Source organism: Rhea pennata, chromosome 3 (assembly GCF_028389875.1).
Source record: "Rhea pennata isolate bPtePen1 chromosome 3, bPtePen1.pri, whole genome shotgun sequence".
NCBI classification, from domain to species: Eukaryota; Metazoa; Chordata; class Aves; order Rheiformes; family Rheidae; genus Rhea; species Rhea pennata.
In genome coordinates, this window is record NC_084665.1 from 54,906,090 (window position 1) to 54,931,746 (window position 25,657).

Here is a 25,657-nt window from a genome sequence, read left to right on the forward strand (position 1 = left end):
TATATATTGAATCACAGTACATAGGTCAGCTAAATGTGATGGTATTGTTTGTGAGTTCAGGTGCAAATAAGAGTGCTGTAATATGGCTCGTGACAAGTGGAAATGGGAACTTTGATTAAAATTTTCCTTTTTCTAGATTCTAATCTGGGCTATGCTATTCACTTGTATAAAACTTGCATACTTTTGTTTGCATCTTGACCACAATAGGCTTACTGGCTACCAAATTTGGTAAAGTCCTGATAGTCCATCTTATCTACCTTGTTATGTATAAGCTAAATAAACTGTAAAACTGAATACAAGTCAATTGAAAATAGCATGTATATTACACAGAAAAAAATTTTAAAAGCTCTTCAAGGGAAAACCAACATATGTTTCCCTTTGTACCATTTTTATTATTTTCTTGCTGTTCTGCTTTTATTTTTTATTATTCTCAAGGAGTATTTTGAATAATTAAGAAGTCATAAATGGAGTTGAAGTCATAGTGTACTCCTGTTGTGGTTGGCAACTGCTGCTTGTTTGAGTGAGCTTCCTGCAGGGCATCACTTTGTGAATTTTATAGGATGACTAAAGAGGATTTTAGGATTTGGTAGTTACGGAGAAGAATGTCTGTGCTTGGATTTATTTGGTTGACATTTGAGTAATAAAAAAAACTTGGTACTGTTACTATTAATATCTGGGCAATGATAAATTCATTTTGGAAACCATAGCTGAGCTTTCTGTAGATGACCTTTGTAATTTTAGGTGGATCAAGAAAGAGCTCAGATTGAGGAGGTTTTACAGAGAGGAGGGCAACTGTTACAGCAGCCTATGGAGGACAATAAGAGAGAGAAGATTCACATACAGCTGTTGCTTTTGCAGACTAAGTACAACAGTGTACAGGTATGATTATGATAATTTTTTACAGTTACAGCTCATTCCTGACACAGTCTTTCTTTTGGTAGCCAATTTACAATCTGTTTATGACTTTCTTTAGCTTATAAAATTCCCTAGGAAAGGTAAAATAAGCATACGTACGTTCTGACTCTTTGAATCTTTACAGTTCCAAGATATGAATTATGTCATTCCAGAGTGTTTTTTTTTTAATTTGTTTTGAAGTCCTTTTCAGAGCTTCACATACAATACACATACAAATACACATACAATCTATGTGTATTTACATGGTTGAGTGTAGATAATAGGGCATTTGCTTCACTTTGTCTTTACCAGTCTTCCTACAAAGCTTTATCTCAGTCATACAGGGGTGTGCAACAGTGACTGCTCAGACATGTGTGCACAAATGTATTTATGGAATTATTTGCAGAACAGATAGAAGTGAATGCGAGTCTGCCAATGAATTCCCCTCATCTATTAGAGTGGGTGTTATCAACAATTGCTAAGTCTAGTATGTTGTGGAGTTTACATAGAAGTGCCATATATAATATGTTTGTGTAGAACAAACAAGATCTATATCTTTCTCCTCCTTTCAGCTTACTTGCACAACTTGTATTCAAGCTGGAAAGATGATGTGTAGGTCAAAGGCAGGGTATAACTATTAAGGTGAACTTTGTAACTACTTTGATACACTTGACTGTAGATCAAGAAATAGATGGTCTTTTTTTTCTTAAATGCTTTGTATCATAGCATGATTTGGAATTTGCTTCTTCAAGTGAATTCCTTAGTGTTTTTTTTGTTTTGTTTTTTGGATAAATAAGACACATCTAGCTCTACATCAGTTCTCTCTTCTCATACTGTATTTTCCTAATATATTGGGTTGTAGGAGCGTAGGTCGTTTCAAAGGAGGCAGGTGGTGGAACTCTCTCCGGTGTTTTCACAGTATAAGAAGGAACATGGTAGTCTAATTAAGTGGCTGGATGAGGCTGAACACAGTCTCTCAGGGCTGCAAGGAGTGGAAGATGAACAAAAACTACAGGTAAATGAGATTTTTATTATTATTGCCTATTATTTATTTTTCTCATAAAGCGAATGGAATGAAGGTTATATGAGATATATATATTTTAATTTCTCCTTTTCATCCTTCAAAACACTTTGGCTTCATGGTAATTACTTCAATAGTTTAGACAATAACAGTGAGGAGTCTTGTGAAGGAGTAAGTAATTTCTTGCACAAGCTTGGGGGTTAGGCAGGCTAAGTGCTTTTCAATTTCTGGTTATGAAGCTTCATAATTAAAACCAATCAATCTGTTTATGATTGCTCTGTAACTTTTTAACTCAGGACCGATTAATCAGGATGCGGGGGTGGAATGCTCTGGTCCCATGTGCTGTGAGATATTAACATGATGCTCCTTGTTCACAGCTGCAGTGCTACATGGCTTCAGGTGCCTCTGATTGTCATACACCTGTAGCAGAGAGTAATTGTAAGCTTCCTATGTAGTGCATGGGAGACAGCTGGGCAGCAGAGATGATCCCAGGGTCTGATTACCAGCTGCTATCTAACTGCTATGTTGGATCCCCAGTAGTTGCTCCTGTTGTTCATTGTGGAACAATGAACAAGATCATGCACATGAGCTCCTTGGAGGAACCTGATTGATGCCAGGAAATTTGGTTGAAAGAAATGTGGGTCTGTAGACATTTGAAGTAAAACAACCTGTTTTCAGTATTTATTTGACCCTCAGCTGCTTAGAGTGATTCAATCAGCAGATTAAAAAGGAGAAAAGTGCACCTGGATGGGTCCTTGCCAACAAGGACAAACAAGTTGTGCCACAGACTGGCCCTTCTGAACACTGTTCATCTCACGCAGGTTGACTGATCTTCTTTTGCTTCCTATAAAGTCCTTTAAATTTAGTGATGTTCTGAGTCCTGAAGCTAATCCCTGGTGTTGCTGGATAAAGTGAATTCCTGAATTATTGCATTTTGGTATCTGGGCACAGAATGCAGAATACTATGTAAATATGGGTTATAATAGCAATTACCAGACTATTGGTGGGGAAATGTTATCATTGCTCAGAATTAGTTATACTGTATAAAAACATCCTTATACTTCCAGATGTAGTTTCTAGTTTGGCTGAATCAGCTGAGTTTTCAGAAAGGGATCAGAGCAGTTTTTGTTACTGCTGTGAAATTTTGAAACTGCTGCTTCTGCTTCACGTGTTTGCACCTCCAGTCTTCCAACATTTGTGTAGCAAGCTAACCTGCCTCAGCTGACCGTATTTTACTTTGTGGCTTGTTCTCTTATCTGCTCTACAAACTGATATTGAACACTTGTGCCCTGAGGTTCTGCTACCCTCCCTACCTTTTTTCCTCTATTCTCTCTTCTCTCCTTAAGGCCCATACCATTTCTGAAGGGAGAAATAAGTGTTCCCCCAAAAGAATAGATCATTTCAGATGGACTCAGTTGTCGTTCTTTCAGAACGAACAGTTGACTCATCCTTATCACTACAAGGAATGCTGTATTTTTTTAAAATGACTACCCTCCCCCCAATTTTACCTTCTAAGCTGTACTTGAGGACTCTCTCTCTCACTTCCCCCATTGAGTTTGATCAGTAGGGATGCCTGATGAATGATGGGGAGGGGGAAACCCTGGGAGTATACAGAGGTATCTCAGACTGCCAAAAATCAAACTGCAATGCTTCCTGCTCATCTCATCTTGTGGCTGAGAAACATTAAATGAAATCCTGGCCTGCTGGTGTGCTGTTGGCTTGACACCTCCCCTTGATGTGAGGAGGGCATCCGGAGCATGGGAGGAGACGCTAGCAGTTGAAATGCACAAAGCCGGTAGGGAAGTCGGATCTTCAGCAGCCACGCTGAAAAGAATTCAATTAAGATTTTGTGTAATATTACTTACTTTTTTGCAAGTGAGTGTGAAGGAGATGATTTGTTTATGGTGCTTAAAGGTCATACATGTCAATAGATGCATTTGCTACAAGTAGATAGATCATAAATAATCCTGATCATGTATACTATTTTTGTGGATTATGAAGTTAAGTGTGCCTGAGATATTGGTGACTGTTCTGCCTTGCAGGTACTTTTTGAATAATCTCTGTTTTGCAACCCATGCAATAACCAGAAAAGCCTGCATCAGAAGTTTGCAGTGATGTGGTACATCTGAGTTCTCTCTTTTCTAATCTTGCTTTAGTATTTAAATTGCTCTGTTCTGACTTAGCTGGGAATGAAGAGAAGAAAAAATTAAACCTTAAATTGCAGAGGTAATTAGTTGACTTAAGTTCCTGAGAGATTTTTTCCCAGGTGTTTGGAAACTGTTCTGATGTGAAATGATCATTTTGCAGATGGTGAGTGAATTTGCTATTGCACACAGTGCTATTTTTCTTGTAAACTGGAATACAGATACCATCTTGAAGGCTGTTGAAGTATTATGCCCATAGTAAAGAAAACATGTTTATTTGCCTATTATGCTTTTTATGGGGAAAGTTCTGCATTACTTAAATATGAACCATTAATTTTTGTTGTTCTCAAATGGATTGCTTACTGATTGCTTTAATCAACACAGAAGAACAAATAAAATAGACATGAAATTTTGGCTTTATAAAAACTTTTTCCAGAAATCTGGCTATGAAATACTTTGAGCGCTGAGAGAGAAGGGGCAAGGAATGGTTTAATATGTGGGCATTTTCAAATCAAAAGGTTGTTTATTTGCAAAGATGGCAACTAATATGTGATGATCTGAGATTAGATTGGGTAAACACTTTTGGTTCAAACTTCTACTAAAAACATAAGGTAAACTATAAAATTTCATGTCAATTTTAAGACAGCATCTTCCAAAATGCATTTAAAAGGAAATCAGAATGTCTGCCCAAGTTGAATCTTTTATTTTTTAGGTTTTGCTTCAGAATGTGTAAAGTATAAGTGTAAACTGGGGAAGGAAGAGGAAAACCTAAAACCAAATGTTGAGTTGCAGGTCATACTAGATGGGAGAGAGTGGATCTTTTTATTTGGCTACTGAAATAAAATTATTTCTAGCAGCTTTAGTTGAGAGCTGTTATTTACAGAGTGTACATTTATTACTAGGTATTCCTTAGTTCTACTTTTTCCTAAGAATTTCCTAGTTTTTTTTTTTTTTTTGAATGAAGAAAGTGAATTATAAAATAGTTAATAAGCTTACTCTCTCACCTATGAAATTAAAGTAGATTAGGACAATTAGATCATCCAGTCAGTTTTCCTCATAAGAAATCTTTGATTAACTCCTTATTTATGGATGCTTAAGAAAGCAAAACTTGAATGCTTGTATGTTTTAGAAAGTGCCAAATTCTGTGAGGTTTAGGTCTGTGCGCTGCATGAAGCACAACGATATCAGAAGGTCCTACTCCTTCGCTAGTCATGTTTATGTTGTGTTTTAGAAGCTGCCAGTCTGCAATGAAAGGTAACGAACAGCTAAACTCTTAAAACTCAACTGCAATAAGGCAGTAACGTGCTTACAACAGTTACATGTGTTCAGCCTGAGAAGAATGATTGTGAAAGGAGGAAATAACCTTTCTGTGACTGGAAGCAGCTGGAGCAAATTAGTAATTAGGTGTGCTCTGCAGGAACTGCATTAGGGGCTAGAACAGCATCAGGAGGAATTCATTGCTTTGCGAAAGAGCAGCAACCTGGCCCAGTATGGTGCTATTGAGAGAACAAAAAGTTTCAATAGATGGCAGCATTATCGACAAGTGGGAAGACAGTGTGCCACATGCTAGGGGATGCTGTTTAAACTTCATGTGAGTTTTTCATGATGGGTGGATCGAGCAATGTGTGTGAAATAGAGTAATAAAATAACTCTAGGGACTTGTTTATTTGGGTGAAGTCCAGATTCTGGACACCTGCCTGTGTGCAAATGGGTCTTTTGGCATGTTGGAGTATTAGCAAAAATACTTTGTGAAGACAGTGCAAGCTGCTGAGCTGCAACAGACATACTGGTGTTTGTTCTAACCCAGTCTTGTCCAACACTATCTGTGCTACTGGAGAAAAGGTATTTTCAGTTGCATTTACTTTGTGTGATATCTTCGGAACTAGAGCATCTCCTTCCACGGGAGAATCTTGGCAGTATCTAAGTGTTGGGCTTTTTGGTTCAAATTTCAGTGATGGCAGCTGGCAAAACACATACAGCATTCCAAGAAAATTTTTCTTTGGAGGGCATGAGGGAACATGATGCTAAAGTCGTAACTACACATATGTTAATATGTGCTAGTGGGTGATTTTATTGCAGCTTGCTTGTTGTAATGGTATTAAATCAGAAGTTAATGCTGATTATTTTAAGATGTTTGCATTCTGTAGGCAATAGTTGATTTCACTGGACTAAGTTTGATACGTGTGTGTATATCATATTTCTTTGGTGTGCAATGAATGACTCGAGCACAGTGTATTTTGTGATAAATGTCTTATGGAAGCACAACTCTGTCTTCAGTTTCAGTTATGGAAGATGTCTGTGTACTTTTAAGAAAACATCCTTAGGAGCACCCAGTGCATGAGATGAGGTCCTGAATGGTGTTACCAGTTCACATGTTTTGCTGCAGTCCTTTTTGCTTTTGAACTGCATAGGCTATGTATTTAGATTCCAGTTAATTTGGATGACATATTTGAGATGCTCAGAAATGTGGAGAATAAAGATAGGGACAGGTGCTTGCAAACAACTTTGTTAGAGGGGCTTAATATTTTCTTGCTTGTCAGCTGTGCTAACTGTCTGCATGTATCGCCAGCCTACGCTGATTCAAAGTGGAATGCCCTGGCTTATTTATACTGTGAACATATGTTTAAACCTAACACCTTCACACACTTAGGTATATTCTCAGCTATTGCTTTTAGTAAATCATACAAAAAGAAGAGTACCTCTACAACTTTGTCCTGCAGACAGCTCAAATTCACTGAGTACAGTGCAGTGACTTAGTCAGATATTGCTTAAATTCTTCAGTAGCTGGAGGTGGGTTTACTTTTTTATTTCTGCTTTTTAAAAACTGTGCTGTTTTCAAAGTTGGTAAAGGGATCCTGTTGAACAAGAAACCTTTTCAGCGAGAAACTACTTTCAATCTGTAGAGTGTGTGCTTCACCTGCCTCTCTGTGCTACCTTTGCCAGGCACGGCAACAGTATGACTCCTTACAGCAGATGCAGAATGCATTTCTCAGATCTAGTGTATCATATGTAATCCAAGAAAAAGCTGCTCTGAATTACTGTCCTTGCTTTCTTATTTGCTAACATGGTACTTGGCTAAATAACAATTGCTAAGATCTGAAGGAGGTAGTCCTGCAAAATGAATGTTTTAATACCAGTGTAGCATTACTTTATTTACCAAATGGTTTTGGGAAGTGTGGGTGGGGATGCCTGCTGAGAAGAATGTAGAAAGAAAATGAGTTTTCTTCAGTGAACTGATAACTAGTGGAAGGTCTTGATAGCCAAGGAAGCACATTTGATGGCAACAGTAGATACAGGTCCAATCAAGAAGTGTAGCTTCTGTGAAAGGGTAAGAGTAAGATGAGAGGAAACAAAGCAGTCTGCATCTTCCCAACTCCCCAAAGTTGTTTTGAAGCATTTTATATATTGCTTTCTAACTTGTTATTTGTCAATATAGAACCACTCCAGTGCTTCATAGGTCATAGGGCTTCCTGATATTATATAAGTTTGTTTTATATAAAGGCCTGTTTTGTCTTATAATGTAGAAAAGTACTTCTTCAGAATATAGTCTTTTGATTTAGAATATTTTTTCTTAAAATTATTGTTCTTTGAAATATAAACCTTCATGTTTCTTTAGGTAATCCCTGTCCAACAGAGGTTAAAAGGCCACTTTGCCTCAGGAGTTAGGGCCTTGCCTTTTGCAACTGAATACTTGGTTGAGATCAACAAAGTCTTGTTAGCAATGGCTGATGTTGAACTGTTGTTGAATGCACCAGAGCTAAACACTGGCATCTACGAGGATTTTTCAACTCAGGAAGACGCACTGAAGGTACTGCATGTATTATACTTAAGATTGGGAGAGGAGAAGGGAATATTGAAACAAAACCAATCAAACGGAAAAACCCCAAAGGATTATTAGCAGCTGCCTTTTCACTCAATATATGCTGAATCAATGTATGTTGCAAATTACATAACATAGTGGTGTAGGGGGAGATTTTTTCTTTTTTATTGTAGAAGTTGTCATTGTTTCTGTCATGTAGCCTGCATGTAATATACATGAACACTGAAGATGATCTACTCCAAACACTCCTCCTTGGTCTCATTAATATGGCTATTCTTCTTTGTGTCATATTTGAATGGTTACCTGGGTACAGGAAGAAAGGGATATTCTTGACATTAATATGGAACTATGAGTAAGGCTACAAGACAACAGTGCTCATTCAGTTCCGATTAGCAAAGCGCCAATATGTGCTCAACTGATTCTGTGATTCTGCTCCTCATTTCAAGTCAGTGCACTTGCTCCTGAAATTAGTCATAAGCTGTTAAGAATTTGCACTTTTTCAAAATGAGAGGATAAAAGTATATTTGAAAATTGTGAATCCTACTGTCAAATATAAGTTAAATGTGCAGAAGTCTGAGTCCTGTGGTTGACTTCAGGCACACAAAGGAGCATGATACAGAGATTTCCATAGAAAAGATCAACTTAAACTGGAAATTTCATGTAGTGTGGTGCAGTGAGGATGTATCTGTGTGGATTGGAAAGCATAGCTGGGTTCATGCGTCTTTGCACTTGAGCTTGTTGTGCTTTGCCTCTCACCTAGAGTTTGTTCAGCTGTTTCTGTATCCATTAGGTGTGTCTTTTTAAAAAGTTTTTCAGGATTTTACAGTCTTTTCTCTCTATCTGTGCTGTGTACTTACCTTCTGGTGCCCATGTGCTCTGTGTGTGTTCCCCGATACCTTATTTTTTGTTCTGGTTACCTCTTACTTGGCAGAGGTAAGACAGAGGAAGCTGCCTTCACAGCTTTTCTCTGTTCTTGAGTGCATTTGCGTGTCCTGATACTGTGTAATTCCTTTGCAAGTGACTGTAAAGGCAGCTGAAAGAAAAAGAAGCTAGCAAGCTTTCACTTTCTAGCTTCCCATGTGCTACATGCTCAGCCTTTTCCTGAACTTTTACTGTTTAGTAGCCTAGGAACAGGAGAGAGCATCTACATTTCATAACTGGTTGGCTGCAAGAAACAGTTATATTGCATATTTGGCTTTTCATGTTGTTTTCAAAAACAAATAGGGGAATGGTGCCAGCCTTTGCCAGAGTGATTCTTCTGTTTTGTTGATGAGATTCTCTCTTCCCTATTTACTGCATTTATGTGCTCCCTTAAGTGCAATTAGGATTATTTATGCTAGAATGGGTTTAAAAGATTTCAGGTCTCATATCACTATGATTTTCAAAGTTTGGTATGTTCTGAAAACCTTTTCAGAAAAAGTAAATAGAACACTAAACATCACCATTTAAAAAAATTCTAAATTAAAAAGATAATAATTTTCATAGTTTGCACATTTGATTGATTGTTCTCTCTACTAAGGAATTCTCAAAATGCTGTCTGGTTTTATATAAGGTATTGCCATGTTGTAGTTCAACTGTATTTGAGATAGATTGAGTAGCTTTGTCATTCATCATATCCCTTGTCTTTTATGTAGCTTTTGTTTTTTTAAACCTGTGCACAGCAAAGTTTTTATATAAACAGTAATGATGTCATACATCTTGTATGACTCTTTTTTTTTTAAGTGAGGAAGGAATATGTGAAATGTATTCATATCACAGGTGGTTTTGTTTAATAACTAAGTTAGATCATGCTATTTTTAAGAAAAATAGTATCCATTTTTACCTCAGAAACAGATCATCTGTATAAAATATTTCACCCCCCCCTTTTTTTTTAAAAAAAAAAAAAAAAAAAAAAACAAACCCATCACACTGTTTTAGGCATATATCCATTATACTGGATTATTAAAGCTGATTAAATCTATAAACCATTGGTGCTTCTGGTGGTCTCAGTCTTACTGCAGATGCTGGTTTTGGAACAGTATTTCAGAAATACTGTGTGTGTATATATACATATATATATATATATATGTATATATATATGTATATATGTATATGTATTTTTGCTGCTAGTGTTAACTTTACTAATGGTTTATGCCATTATTGTGCTTTTAGAATATAAAAGACATTTTGGACAAACTTGGGGATCAGATTGCTGTCATCCATGAGAAACAGCCTGATGTTATATTAGAAGCATCTGGACCTGAGGCTATACAAATTGGAGATGCACTAACCCAGTTGAATGCAGAATGGGACAGAATTAATAGGATGTACAACGATCGTAAGTGGTAAGTCAAGGAATTCCAGTTTATGTGACCAAGTGGTAAATATTTTATGTATTTGAAGAACATAAGTGTTTTACAGAAGTACTCAAATAATGTAGTTTGAGAGTTTGGAAATAGTATTTAGTGTTTTAGTATTACAGAATAGTTGCCAGAATTACTGAATGCTGAAACAAGTTAGCATGCAAGTTCTACTTTGGGTGCTTTCATGAAGCTGATTGTTTTACTTTATAGTACAGGATTTTTTTTTTTTTTTTTTTGTAAAATATAAAATTTCCTTTCCATGAGACTATCAAAAAGCTACAATTTCAGTTATGCCCAAAAATGAAAGAAAACCAAGCTAAACTGAGCATTATTTTTTTCACTCAGTCCTGTACAAAAAATATTCTATACTGAAAATGTCTTTTCATCTGAAATCATCTTTAAATGTTAAAAAATAAACTCAATACCACTTTGTTGCACTTGGGAAAGTATCTCAGAAAGGCATAGGCTGATTACAGAAGAGTTTTAAACTGGTAATGGTGAAAGTATCTAATGTAATTCAGGGATTACCATTAAGTAAGCTGATGGTACTCAAACTGCAAACAGTAATAGATATTATGATTACTGCTATATAAGAAGCTGAATGACTGAAAGGGATTGTACAAAACTAGAATTAAGTGAAAAGGCTCATAGTGTATTTACTTTTACAGTATTTGCTTTTCAATGATAATGTAAAGAAAGTGATAGTTAATGCAAGTGTTCTATAGAGTATAACGTAATGTCTAGCCATGTTTGTTTGCTTTGTAGCACTGGAAATCTGTTATCAAACACATTTGGTCGCATGTTTTGATGAGGTGCTTTTAGGAAAAGTATGTCACACAAGCTGATGTTTTCAGTTGTTTAACAGAGCACTAGTGTATGTGTAGGTATATAAGTCGGTGGTATTGTCTAAGATGGCTGACTACCAGCGGTCACTTGCCGTATTTGGAGATGACTCCTCCAGAATCTGGTGTCTGTTTGTATGTCGTATCTCAGCAACTTACTTTCTTTGTACGTATGAGGCACAACTAAGTTTTGACTTATTTTGTGACTTTTTCTTTTGGTAACTTAAAAACTAATTTTGTTCTTTTGTAAGTGTCAGTGAAATCTCATTTGCTTCACAGTTAAGCAGAGTTGACCAGAAACCTAGAAGACAGGGTCAGAAAATTTTAAATACATATTTTTCAGGCTTTCTTGTTCTTTAAAATTAAACTACGTGAATAATAATAACAAACAACCTTGTGTGCAGGAAATATGGATAAGCCTTGATTTAAAATCAAGATATAACTTGAATGAAAATAATCTCTCTAATAACTCCATAATTGCTGAATTTAATTAGTGAAGAAAATAGATGGAATGGTAACTCTTTAAAGTTTGGTTTCAGATAACTTTGATGTTATGCTGCTAATTTCAGATTGCATCTGTGTATATGCAGCACTGCTGGTCTCTTTGTTAGAATTAAGACAAAAATGGGCCACAGATAAGACCTTGATCTTTGCTCCTGTTGCATCAATGGAGGCCCTCTGATTAGCAGACGACTTGGCCTCCTTTATCTTTAAAGAAAACCATTTTTATTAATTTGGAGTGGGCTACTGTCCAGCCTGCTGGGGTTGATGTAAACCTCATGTTTGTTTTAAATGAGTCCTGTATCCTTTGAGACTTCTGTCACTTTTTCTCTGCAATGTTAACATAGTATTAGCATCAACAAATTGAAAACAAGTCACTCTGTGTATCTTTCTGACAATGCTTTTCTTTCTTAACACTCATGTACTGTTCTTGTTGGTTTGTTAGTAGTGTGGAACTCTGTCTCTTTAGCTAGTTTAAAATAACTATTTAATTTTTCTATTGTGGTAATTCAGCTTTTTTCATGCTAGAAAATGTTGCCTTTTAAGTTAAGCTACACATTCATTTGAGACTCCAAATATGGCAATAATAGCAAAATGCATGGAAAATAATGATGTGATTAAACTGTATAAGACCTACTTATGCGTGTCCACTGGTAACGCAGCCAGTTCTACGTAATCAAAATCACCTTCACTTATTAGATTCCAGGCAGCAGCAACCCATGGTTTTATGAACAAAAAGCCCCCTGAGCAATTAATCATATTTCATATTTCACACTGTCTGATATCTGAACTGTTTTATAATAGAGAAAAAAGGTTCTGTGGACCAACTTGGTGCAGCTAATCAATCTTTATTTATCTTAGTGATTGAAAGAAAAGTTTGCCTAGGAATGCTCCCCCCATTCCCCCACCTTTCAGCTGGAAGTTAATGAGAGCCTGTGTTTTTGGCTTTTACCAGCTACCGCAGTGTCAGGAAGTCTTCTGTACAGGGGCTTTGTTAACTGGGCTGTATTGGGCCTTTGTATTTTGCAAGGCAAGTGGTATGCATTAGCAGTTCTTAAATACTAATAGTACATAGTATTTTAGCCTTTTTTTCTGTACTGCTTTGGAGAAATTTTTAAACTTTTTTTTTTTTTTTTTTTTTTTTTTACAAACAGTTGTTTTGATAGAGCAATTGAGGCATGGAGGCAATTCCACTGTGATCTCAGCGACCTCTCCCAGTGGATAACAGAAGCTGAAGGGTTATTAGCCGATGCCCGTGGTCCAGATGGTAGCCTGGAGCTGGAAACAGCTGGGTTGCATCAGCAGGTATGCAGAACTTGTGTAGAAAAGAGGCAAATTGGAAAAAGTCTAGGTTTTTGTGCAACATTGTGATTTTGTGTATTGACATAGTATAGACTTGAAACTAGCTTGTATAATTATACTGCAAAAAGTGACAGCTTAAAAATTTCTTTTTCAAATGTAGCTTAACGTGATTCTGAGGGGAAGATCACAGTCCCTGCTTTACTATGTGATTTAGTGATGACTGCTTGTATGGAAGGGTTTGAGATAATTTCAAAATTCAATTGTTGGCACCATTTTTATAATCTTTAAGATTTCAGAGTATTACATACAGCTTTAAAAATGTGTATGTTCATCAATTAGGAAATACAGCATGTTATTTCACTTACTTTTTACTCCTCATTAAAAAATACTGAAATCAACTTTGATTATAGTTTCAGAAATTATTATTTTAAATAATTTTGCAGTATGGTGCCTTGAATAGAGAATCTAGAAAAAAACATGCAGACAGTAATAGACATCCTGGGCATTACCTTTGATTGTTTCTGACTATGGTTCTAGAATTTAATCGCATGATATTTTTCTAGATAAACATTATGAAAGAGTAGACTGCTTAGGTGAAACTATCTTGCTTCCTTTTTAAATAAGGAGATGAAAACATGACTTTGAAGATGAAATTTTTGTTCTTTTGGATTGTAAGGAATGGTTATACAGGTGTTTGATATCTGTTACAAAGGAAATGTATGATCTACCTAATGTATCTTATTGTCAGAGCTGCTTGGAGTTTTCTTTTAGGGCATTTCCTTTCTCTTTTGTGAATTGTCTTATTTCTGCTGTAGCTGCAAAGGAATTTATACTAATATATAAATATAAGCTTTTTATAGTTGTTAAGGATATTTGAAGATTTGATCCTGACATTTTCTGACTTCCCTTAGTTTTATAGATTTGCTGTGATTTCTGGAGACCAGAGTAGCATAGCCATAATTATCCTTGCTAAAATACTGTAAAGGTTATCCTTACTGAAATACTGTAAAGTTATAGAAATAGTCAAGGGTATGAGTTATGAGAAGAACTGGTTAAAAAGTCATACCGTCTGCTACCAGTGTTAAAAAGCATTACACGTTAAGAGGAAAGAAATCAAAAGTGAGTGTGGATTCTAATACTGATGGTTTAAATGACTGCTTTTGATCTTAATAGTATTCAGCAGCCTATTTTGTATCATTATCTTCTTTCATGATGCTCATTAGGAAATTGAACTAGATTTAACAACAGACTCTTAACTTGTAACAACTGCATCCAATTTTAGGCAAGATGTCTCTAAGTGCCCTTTTTAGCAAAATAATATGCACCCAGCATTCGTCCTCAATATTATGAGCCGCAGATCAAAGTCACTTTAGGTCAGTAGTAAAATTCTGTGTGTCTTTCGTATTTCTGACAGGAGCTTGAGGAAGGAGTCAGCAGCCATCAGACCAGTGTTTTGGCATTGAACAGAACTGGGGAAGGAATTATACAGAAACTCTCGGCTACAGATGGAAGCTTCCTGCAGGAGAAACTGGCGGGATTGAATAGGCGCTGGAAAGCAATCACTGTGGAGGTCATGGACAGACAGCAGAGGTAATAAGTTAATCAGAAATTTGCATGTCTGACCAGATGTGATGCGGAGAATCTTGCTTAGAAGACTGGGAGAGACAGTGCATTCTCTAGCATACTGTTGTTAATCTGAATTTTCCTAACATCCAGACCTCTGTTCTTGAACTGCCTCCTAGAACCAGTTTCTCATAAATTCACCTGCAATTGACTGCTTAGGGAGTCTGTGTTTTACACAACCAACCTAACGACAACCACAACAACTCCTTTTCTGCAATTTTCCTTTGTTTTTAAAATCATTTTATTTCTAAGCCAGACTTTTTTCTGGGGGGAGTGGAAGGTGCGGGGGGTAAGAGGAGAAGGGGAAACAGACTAGTTCCTCTGACTGAAGTACTTGAACCATTAATATGTTACTTTGATTTTTAATTTTGCATTGTCTTGGAGATACTGGTTGAAACTCTTTTACTGTGGATATTCAAGTAAGATACTATAAAATAAGAGGTTTAGCTCTACATTCCCAATTATTTTATCTGTTTGGCCAGGTAAATTCTAAACAAAATGATAATCCATTGTGAAAAAGTCTTAAATTTCTTTCAAAAGATAGGAGTGCAAGGTTGTCTTAGATAAATACACAAATTTTCAGTGCAAACCCAAATATAAAGTTTCCCCTTAATGTTAATGAAACTTAAAGGATAAATCTCTGGAATGAATAGTTATTTTTGTAGGTTATTGATATGATTATACCTTAAGTCTTCTAATGCATTTAAAAATGAAATAACACTTTCATTAATTTAGTTTGAGAAGTTACATTAAGGGATAGTTCCCTTGCAGAGTTTAGGGGCATTTCTGATATTTTCATAAAAGCGATAATGTAGTAGCTTACATTGATTAGGCTAGAGGATGTTGTCATTATTGTCACTTCTGATTAATATTTTCTATAGACTTTTAAAAGTCTTATTTTATACTTTTGAACTGGAATTTATCTATTTTAAGTGGTAGTATTAATTTTAAAATATCTTGCATTTTAATATGAGAAAAGAATCTTATGAATACTAAAATTCTGAATACTAAACCCTTTAAATGCTGTTGCCACTGAAAGACATGCAACTCTTGCATAAGAAGTAGTTTTAAGACTGGCATGCCAAGTTCTCTGCAGAAGTGTATGTGGGTTTTTTGGTTTTGTTTTTAAGGCTGAAAGGTGAGAATCAGCAGCTGATAGACTACAGAAAGAAACTTGCTGAGCTGTGTTGCTGGTTGGAAAATGTAGAAAATGCTCTGGATACAAGATTTACATTCAACCACGAAGAAAATTTGCAAGAATTAAAGGCAAGAGAGATTAGTGTGTCTGTGTGTGTGTATGTATGTGCATGTGTATTTCATGAAAAGTGTCAGAATTTTGACTTTTGGGGTAGAAGAATTTTCACAGTGACAAGTAGCTCAAGAAAAATTATGTCTGTGTGTAACAGTTCTGTGAGATTACTTACCCAAGCAAGGAACATCTCATAATGAGGTCAGGTTGGTTGATAACTGTGTAATCTAGTCAGATGGTGGCTGTGTTTCAGAAATAGAGAAAAAAATGTATGATCTATACAACTTAGTTGGAATTTTACTCAAGCTAGTGTCATCATGTGACCTAATTTATAATTGTTGAAATTGTAACAAAAAAACAATAGTTTTAAAATGGTGCTAATAAGATCTAACTATAACAGTGAAAGTTAATATTTCAGTGCGCTTTTAGTAGAATATATTAGAAACTTCAATAACTCTTGAGAAATTTTTGCCTGCAAAATAAGTTAATAAAAGATGAGTAAGTAAACACTATTGTCACTGGACAGGTTAATACCTTGTGTTACATCTATAATATTTTATTTATCCTTTCATCAAACTGTAAAGGCTTTTGTCATTTTAAGTAATATGGGTGCGCGTGTGTGTGTATTTTTCCTAATCGACAATTATTAAAGACCAGAAGAAGCACTGAATCCAAAAAATTTCGTTGTTCATTTTTAGAAAACAATTTTAATAAAAAGTCTACTGCCAGACCAAATCAGATGGAAAAACTTGAACTTCTAGCAAATCTGTATAAGTGATGTAAAGTATTTGGAGTTGTATTTGTCTAATCAAATTTAGACCAGTTTATGGTAATTGAGTGTTGGCTGCTTGGCTACCACGAAAATTAAGTTTTTGTTCTCATCGATCTTAATATAAATGGATACCTGAAGTGGAAAGTGGGATTAGGGTAAGGCAAAAAAGCAGGATTTGCTGGAAAAACAGAGGTAGGGTGTTATTAAATACCCTATTTGACAGCCCTACTAAAGCTTTGCAGGAAGAGCAGGTACAGTTGTGGCTACATATATTAAGTATAGTAGAATAGGTACAGGGTAAGATTATTGGGCTTTTCAGACCCTTTCTCATATGCAGGGAAACTAGCAGAGCTTGCCTTGTTTTGTCTAGTCAAATAAAGAACAATGAGAGGGCATAGGATGGTGAGAAATACGAAAACACTGGGGAGAGGAGCTATTATTAAAGACTGGTATTAGGGAAGCAAGAACAAATGATACAAACTTACCAGTCAGGAATAAATATAACCTGGGAATGAGAATGAGATTTCTAAATGGAGATTCTGGAATAGCCTCCAATTAAAGAGGATATAGAGTGTAAAAAAAAATGAAAAATTGATTTGTCTTGAAACAAACCTTTGTAAATTTATGGAAGACATGTTTTTGGTATAGTGCTTGTCATAGCAAGGTACTAAAATCTCTTCCAGAATCACATAATTACTGAATAAGTTGAGATTGGAAGGGACTTCCGGAGATCATCCAGTCCAAAACCCCTGCTCAGGCAGGGTCACCTACAGCAGGTTGCACAGGACCATGTGCAGATGGCTGTTGAATATCTCCAAGGATGGAGTCTCCACAACCTCTCTGGGCAACCTATGCCAGTGTTCAACTACTCTCAGTGGAAAAATAGTGTTTTCTTACCTTTAAATGGAATTTCCTGTGTTTCAGTTTGTGTCTATTGTCTCTTATCCTGTCACTGGGCACAACTGAAAAGAATCTGGCCCCATCTTCTGTTCACACTCCCTTCAGATACTTAGAGGCATTGATCAGATCCCACCAAGCCTTCTCTTCTCCAGGCTAAACAGTCCCAGTGCTTGCAGCCTCTTATTCTGTGAGGAGGTCCAGTCCATTAATAAACTTGTGGCTCTTTGCTAGACTTGCTCCAGTATGTCTATGTCTGTGTTATACTGGGGAGCTAAAAAGTGGACCCAGCACTCCATGTGCTGTCTCATCAAGTCTGAGTAGAGGGAAAGGATCACCTTCCTCAACCTGCTGGCAACACCCTAATGCAACCCAGGATACTGTTGGCCTTCTTAGCTACAAGAGTGCATTGCTTGCTCAAGTTCAGCTTGTCCACCAGGACCCCTAGAGCCTGTCCTGCAAAGCTGCTCTTCAGTAAGTTGGCCCCCAGCCGGTACTGCTGCATTCTCTCCAGGGACAGGACTTGGCACTTCCCTTTGAACTTCATGAGGTTCCTGTCTGCCCATCTCTCCAGTGTGAAGAGGTCCCTCTGAATGGCAGCACAGCCTTCTGGTTTATCCTCTGAACTGTGTACTGGCTGCCTACTTGCTGAGGGTGCGCTCTGTCCCTTCATCCAGGTCACTGATGAAGTTGATACTGGTGCCAGTGTTGGCACCAGTATCAACCCATGGGGTACTCTGCTAGTGACTGGCCTTCAGCTGGATTTTGTGCAACTGATCACAACCCTTTGAGCCTGGCAGTTCAGCCACTTTTCAGTCCACTTAATTGTTTACTTACTATCTCATAGTTCATCAGTCTGTTTATGAGGATGTTATGGGAGACAGTGTCAAAAGCCTTCCCAAAGTTAAGGTAGACAACATCCACTGCTTTCCCTTCATCCACCATCCACTTTCCAGGCCTGTATTCCTGATATTCTACTATGTACACCTTGTAATACTTGGGTAACAGTATAAAAAATGGGATGGATATGATGTGCTTACTGTTGTCATTTGTTTATTTGTTCTAGTGCTTTTTTTAAAAAAAATGTGATTTCCTTTCTGCAGTGCTTGTGGTCTGTGGGCGAATGATAGCACAGTTACTGGAAAGTCAGTGAGAAGTATGTCCAAGAGTAACCGCCTTTTTGCAGGATCTTAACCACATTTTCATATAAAGATAAAAAAAGGCTAACACAGGCTGTAATTTTAATTGATGCTGTGTTGCCTTTTGGATACAGGGATACATCCAGAGGTGATCAAACAGTAGCATCTTGTGAGATGAGAATCAGTGTGTGTGATATGAGGCTGTGGGCACCTTGGCTACTGTGTTTGTAGTTTGAGGGGGGAGGGGTTTCCTTTTCCACTAAGAAATAAATGTTGATATTTAAATAAATGTTTTAATAATTTTTTGATATATCACACAATTCAAAATGTCAACACTCATATATTTCCAGTGAGGAAAACTTTTTTTTTCCCTCCCTGGTGTTACTATTTGAGTATGTATGCCTGTAACTCTCTTGTCTCTTCTAGGTCTTAAGTGAAGAGATGGAAGTACAGGGAGACAAATTGGAATGGCTGAACAGAACTGAACCTGAAGTGCTTTTGGATAAAAATGTTGGTCTTCAGGAAAAAGACAAACTTTCTGATAGCCTGCAGTCTGTCAACGTGAGATGGAATAAGGTGTGCATTTCTGCAACACTGATTACCTATAGTCAGAAAATAGTGGTGTATTTGGAATGATTATTTTCCTTGCCATGTAGATGTGATATGCAGAAAACATCTTGGAAGCCATGCATGCATGTGCATGCTGAGGAAATGTGACCACAGGCATGAATTTCTAATCTATGTCCACCTGAAAACCCTAGTGGACATTTATCCATCAGAGCATGAGTTCTCCACTGCTTTAGATATTTTATATCAACTTTCTTCTAAGTAGCTTGACTGAAAATATTTCATTTTTTTGAGGCAAACCATAAGACAGCAATTTGAAATTGACAGTGTCAAAGTAAGTGTTTGCTTTATAGGAAAACCAAATGGTTACAACTGCTGAGAAAGAAAACAAATGAAGTTCAGGTAAGGTTATTTGAGGAAAAGTTTTGGACAGTTCTCTGGGATTCTTCCTGAATATGAGTGGTGAAAATTAGAAACTGTAGTCAACTCCTTGGTCTCAGTGGAAACCATGTGAAAATATCTCATTGACTGGAGTGAAACCAAATTTTTTTTCAAGCAAAGTCTGGAGCTCCATGTGAAAAGGGAATTGAAATTATTTGGGATTACTTGCTTTGATAAAAGTGTGGATCCAGGAGGTAAGAATTAGTCAGAAGAGGAGACTGTTGATAGCTCAGGGAAAGAAAAATTTCTGTTTCTTACCCCTCCAGTGCCATGGAAACAAGGATTTTTTTCCTTTGTATTTTACGTTTTTATCACTACTTCTTCAAAATTGCAGGCAAATTTGTTTCCATTACAGTAGGGATTAGTGGTAACTCTTTTGTTGTTTTAGTTTAATTCCCTATTTCTCTACCTTCCTGTCACTGACTGCATATCATGCTATGTGTCTTATATTCCTTCAGAAAGCATTCAAATAATGAGTCATGGTTTCAGTACTTCAGGTATTAAAAAAAAATGTAAACAACGACCTGTCTACAAAAGTTTTTTTTATTTGACTCCAGTATTTAGGTAAGACATTGGAAGGTATTGAAATAACACTCTTGAGTACCTCTTGGCATTTTTAGTATTGTTAAGCTTGAAAAGCTCTATGAAATATAGCTGAAGCATTCTATTGCAGCAAACGTAATGGAGAATATTTTGCATGTTCTAGTAAAAAATTTTTTTTTCCTGTTGATATAGGATTTCTTATTGTTTTTGTTCTGATCTCTGCTGGGCTGTAGGTGTTCAAAGAAGTGCCTGACAGACTGAGAGAACTAGAGGTATTTGTTCAGCAGCCTCATCTTGTAACGCAGAGAAAGCATTCTGGTGAGTGATGAACAGGTACATGCTTCTACTGAGCTTAAGTTGAATCCTATTTGCAGTTCAAAACAATCCAAAAAGGAAAACTTTTTTTGTGAACTTAAGTGGAAATAAGAAATGTTGTATATCAATGTACTTGGAGCTACCTTTATGTTATTAGCTGTGTATTGCAAAGTCCTGCAAGAAGCATCTATTGCAGTAGTTTGTTTCTTTGTGCTCAAGGGACCTCTGGGTCAAGAGTGGGAAAATCTTTCCACCAAACAATGCAAGAGAGGAAGACAATTTTAAACGTTCGTCTTAAGTGAAATTACTGCTTTTTGTTCCCAATAGAGGTCAAAAGTGTTATCTTTGGCTCAAAGAGTATTTAGCTTCACTCCATTGGATTTAAATGTTGTTTTGCCTTTGGAAGTTGTGTTTTCTTCTTTGTGTTGTATTACACCTGAATCATTTGAGAGACTCTGTCATGAAATAAAATAATTACGAACTTAAAAAAAATGAAAAGAGAGAGAGAGAGAGAAAAGGAGTTGGGGAAAGCAATTTTTGGTGACTTAGTTCCTGATGGTTGAAGAGTCTCAAATAATAATTTTGCTCTCCTTGTTCTGTAGATGCTGCTGCATATTTATAGAAGTTAGTCTCCTCCTTCACACATACCAAATTACGTTTCTTGTAATTCTGTGATTGATATTTTTTCCCCCTTTTTAAACAAAACCTCAAAACTCTCTCTATTTTTTCAGATGTCCAAAAGGTGGTGCTAGTATCCTCTTCATTTGAAATTCCTGTTCAGACTCCGCAGGCTTTAGAGCTTTCTGCACCTGCTGATCTGGATAAAACTATAACTGAGCTGGCTGACTGGTTGATATTGATTGATCAGATGCTCAAGTCAAACATAGTCACTGTGGGAAATGCTGAAGACATCAGCCGGACTATTGCACGAATGAAAGTACGTGTTTTTGAGAAGGCTAGTGGTTTGGAAAATTGTCAGATACCTGTAACTTCTTTATTTAAAACACAAACCAGTAATGTTTAAAAAAAGTTTGAAGAAGAGAAAAAATAATTGAAACTGACTGCAGTACATGCATAACTTGAAAATTATATTTGAAGCCCTGTAGTCGTTCTTACATCCTCTTCCTCTCTACCCTTTTCTGTTAATTTTTTGTCTCCCTATGCGATCTATGCAATGCTGTTTTTTCAGTTTAACCATATAAAGAAGAGCTTCTGAGCAACTTCAGACTTGTTTGGAAGGTGACCTTTATGATCCACACTGTAGTGGTTTCTAATGAATTTTTTTGTATTGTAACTAGAATACATTGTTTTACAGAAACATACTAAAATGCTTGTAAGTTGTAACATTAAATATGCATGATGTAAATACTTTTTTTCTGTTAATAGCTCGTGTTTTGCTGAGCCATGACTAAGGGCTGCATTGTGAGATGTATGGTACTGCTAAATTTCATTTGATTTGATTTGGTATCAATTAACATGAATGAAACTATGAGTAAAAGCTGCAGCCTAAACAAGCTCTAAATTCTTCCTGTGGGTGTCTAACCTTACATGGAATTTGAAAGAATAACTTGGTGTACAATAACTTTTTTTCTTTTAGCTGTGTAGTATGTGTAATATGAGGTTCTGGTACATTGCCATAGTTTTGTGTGCAATGCATACTGTCTAATAGACAATTCTTCCTCCCTCCCTTCCCTCTATCCAACTTTTTTTTTCTTCTTCTAAATGATAAGAACTTAGTAATGGCCTTGGTAATGGAAAAATAACTTACGGAAGAGTGGAAAAGAGCTATTGGAAAATATTATGCAATGATTCCACTAACTGGTTAATTTGCACAGTTTAACCCATGCATCTGGATTTTCAGTAACTGTCATTCAGAGTACATTTGGGTTTTAAAGTATCACTAGAATATTGTGAGCATTCAAGGGCTGCATTTGTAAAATAATAATGGGAACAGTCATCTATCTACAATGATGCATACATGTTTCATCTGTAAATAATACAGATGCTGTGTTAGTTAAATTCTGCTTTTTGTACTGAAAAATCACATTGTAATTCTTAACAGATAACAAAGGCTGATTTGGACCAACGACACCCTCAGCTTGATTCTGTTTTTACATTGGCTCAGAATTTGAAAAATAAAACTTCCAGTTCAGACGTTAGGACAGTGATCACAGAAAAATGTAAGTTCCACCATTCTGTGTTTGCAAATACAATGTTTCTGTGACAGTAAAGTAATCTGTGTATCTTTCTCTTAAAATCTTGATTTTGAGCCTAGTTGAAGTTGTCTGTCTTGAATACACTGAAAATGTAGCGATTAAATGGCTTTCACTATACCAGTCTAATTAAAATTCGTGTAAGAAGCATCATCACTGGTTTTCTTGGCTGGCCAATTTAGAAATATAAGAGTAAATATTTTGACTAAGACCTGAGAGTTGCTTGAAATCCTTATCACTTGATCTGCACTTATTATTTATTGATATGAAGAAGCTAATATTTCTTTTTATTTTTGTCTTTTACTTCAAGATGTGGTGCACTGAAGAGTTTATTATGCAAAATGGATGAATACATGAACTCAGACTAACTTGGTGTTCATACTTTTTTTTAAAACTCTTTAACTGAGAGTGTATTTATAAGTTACTGATATGTACTTTAAAATTGATTTTCCAGTTTAAGGGTCTGTGCCCCATTGAAAAATTATTTTGCTGGTACTAGGAAAAGAAAAGATGCAACTGACACAGTTAGAAATCAAAGGGCTTCATATTCTTTGAACTCCTAAGCCTTACCAGTTGTTAAGATTAGAAAATTCAGCAGGAAATTTCAGTTAGAAGCATAGAGAATCTGTGGAAAAATGGAAAGATGTACTTCCCTATGTTCTTCTCTGCAAGGCAGTTCTGCTTTATTTCTGCATGAGTTTTCTTGATGTCTATAGGACTTGCTGCAGGCAATAATGGAGTTGGCCCTTGCCTGCGTTGAAGTGTCGTATGAGACAGTGCCTGAAATCTTAGAGTTGCAAAAGGTGTGGGTTAGTAGTGGGGAGTAAGATCCAAAGAAGCTAAAGCAACTTGTAGTGTCTCAGTTTCACTGTCAAAAGAACTAAATGTGGAAACTTAGGAGAGGATAGTAATTCTGTATAATCTACAGGAGTCACTCAACAAAGGTAAGATTCAGGCGCAAAACATTCTTGTTTTTTTCACAGAAGGTTAAAAGAAATGAAGGAATTGTATTCAGACAGTTTACTTACTTGAGTTCCCCAATAGTCATGCCCATACAAGAGGGGAACAGAGAAGTGGTATGCACCGTCATGCATGAAACTTCGATAACGCGTGTGTATGAAGATTTTGTGTCCTGTCATGAAACAGGGAAAAAAATGAAGGTTTTGTTGTCTCTGACATTTGCAAAAAAAAATGATGATTCTGATTTTCTTTTCAGAAAAGTGAAAGTGAAGACTATTTTATGTACCGTGTTGCTTTAAACACTAAGAACTGTTGTTATGTCCTACAAACTCTGTTGTATATTTGTAGATGAAGCCTAATTAGTCAGAGAGCTACGACCACAGAAATGAAGGAAAGTTTCCTTCTCTGAAACTTCCCTCTCAATTACTATGTGGCCATTGGCAATTAAAAGTACCTTCTCATCAGGAATTCTTTCAAATCTTTCTGACTTTGATATCAGGCTAGTGCTCTTGACTGCTTTTTCTATGGACCAACCTATTGCCCCCGAGGGCAGATTCTTAAGGTTACTGAGAATTTCACTGTCCTGTTTTGCTGGAGGCTGAAGAGCAGGGAAATATGTCAGCAGTAGACAATTCTGTTGTAACTCTGAGTGGAAGGTGGTTTTAATTGAGGTAAGGTTAACCCAGGCCTGCAAAGGGAAAAACTTGCAACACAATCAAGCAATATTCTTTCTGTAATAGTAATGCTACGTAAACTTCAAATATGTATCCATTTCAATCAACTTGCTATCGTTGACAGCTGTTTCTCAGGCTACTTTCCCCTTTCCAGGTTTGCAAGGAGAACTTGAACGCTTAGATTTTTCTTTGTAGTTCATTAGCCAGCTCACAGTATCACAGCCTTTTTTCACTCCTGCTGTTTTTACTTTTTCTATTTTTTGTAAAATCACTGATTTCTCACAGCTGCTGCTGATTTCCTTTTGAACATACTATTTATTCAAACTAGAAACATTAAAAAAATGTATTATTTTTACGGTTGGGGTAGTAAAACTTTCTTCTGAATTCTCATAGTCAATATGACCTACACCATACCTGAAAATTAATCCAAAGGTTGCCTGTGACTTGAATACAAAGCTGTGTTATACAGTTCTGTTCAGCAGTAATACAGTTGCTCTGGCCAGTGAGCTCCACTGCCACAGCCTGAGAGCACTGTGACACTACATTAAACGTAGTCCTTAATGAGAGATCTTCCTCGGCAGATAAAGCATAATGACTTTGAATGCTTATAAAAGGCTTTTTTTCTCTCTCTCTCTCTCTATTTTTTTTTTTTAAGAGGAGGAGGGGAGGGTAAAGTCCACTTAAGTGAGTTTTAGCTTATGTGCTATCCTTGACATGTGTACTTTGTGGAAGATTAAAGTTTCCTAAATTCTCTAAGCATCAAGTATGTTAGTTTTCACGTATAGGAAGTAAAAAGACTTGCTTATTGGTAAGATAAACATATTTCGCATATTATCTACCTGTTGCTGCAGGTGAGTGAGTAAATGAGGCTTTTATTTTCCTGTCAGTAACAAGTAAAGCTGCCATTAATTTAATTAAAAACTTCTGTTTAAAAATCAGCCGTGTAATGTGTCCCAAAGTTGAGATTAAAGTCACACAAGTTGATAGAGTGACACAAATTGACTTGAACAGACTTTCTTGCATGATCAGTGTGAAGGATTTGAATCTCTACTGAGCAGCAGAGTTTCTTCCCAGTGGGGGTGCAGACCACAGAGCCAGTATTTTTATGGCCTCCCTGTAACTGCTGAAATTGCTTTGTAAGGAATGTTATCTTACTAAAATACTTCTTTATCTATATTAGGGTAAGATAGTAAAATAAAAAAGATGCTTATTTTGAGAGTTAGATCATTTAACAGCTGTACTCCAGAAATTCAGATTGAGTTTTTTATTTTAACTTTTTTTCTTATGTTTGCTTTTTGACTGTTTTGTTCTGGCAACTACCTTCTAGAGAGTGTCAAGTAACTCTCTCCCTCCCCCCCCTTATTTTTAATGGTCTTTTAAATATTAAGAAAAAAGTAT

The 25,657-nt window shown here is 36.4% G+C and overlaps 1 protein-coding gene across 6 annotated transcripts in view; it reads left to right on the top strand.

Moving 5' to 3' along the window:
- UTRN (utrophin) overlaps window positions 1-25,657 on the top strand; it is a 405,882-nt gene that overhangs the window by 135,696 nt on the left and 244,529 nt on the right. For all 6 annotated transcript variants that reach the window (XM_062572341.1, XM_062572340.1, XM_062572342.1 and 3 more), the window contains 11 exons: window positions 742-879; window positions 1,757-1,909; window positions 7,676-7,867; window positions 10,031-10,203; window positions 12,719-12,869; window positions 14,281-14,456; window positions 15,620-15,755; window positions 18,973-19,122; window positions 20,331-20,415; window positions 21,144-21,349; window positions 22,475-22,592. In XM_062572341.1, coding sequence (XP_062428325.1) covers window positions 742-879; window positions 1,757-1,909; window positions 7,676-7,867; window positions 10,031-10,203; window positions 12,719-12,869; window positions 14,281-14,456; window positions 15,620-15,755; window positions 18,973-19,122; window positions 20,331-20,415; window positions 21,144-21,349; window positions 22,475-22,592 — 1,678 coding nt within the window. The remainder of the gene's footprint in view (window positions 1-741; window positions 880-1,756; window positions 1,910-7,675; window positions 7,868-10,030; window positions 10,204-12,718; window positions 12,870-14,280; window positions 14,457-15,619; window positions 15,756-18,972; window positions 19,123-20,330; window positions 20,416-21,143; window positions 21,350-22,474; window positions 22,593-25,657) is intronic.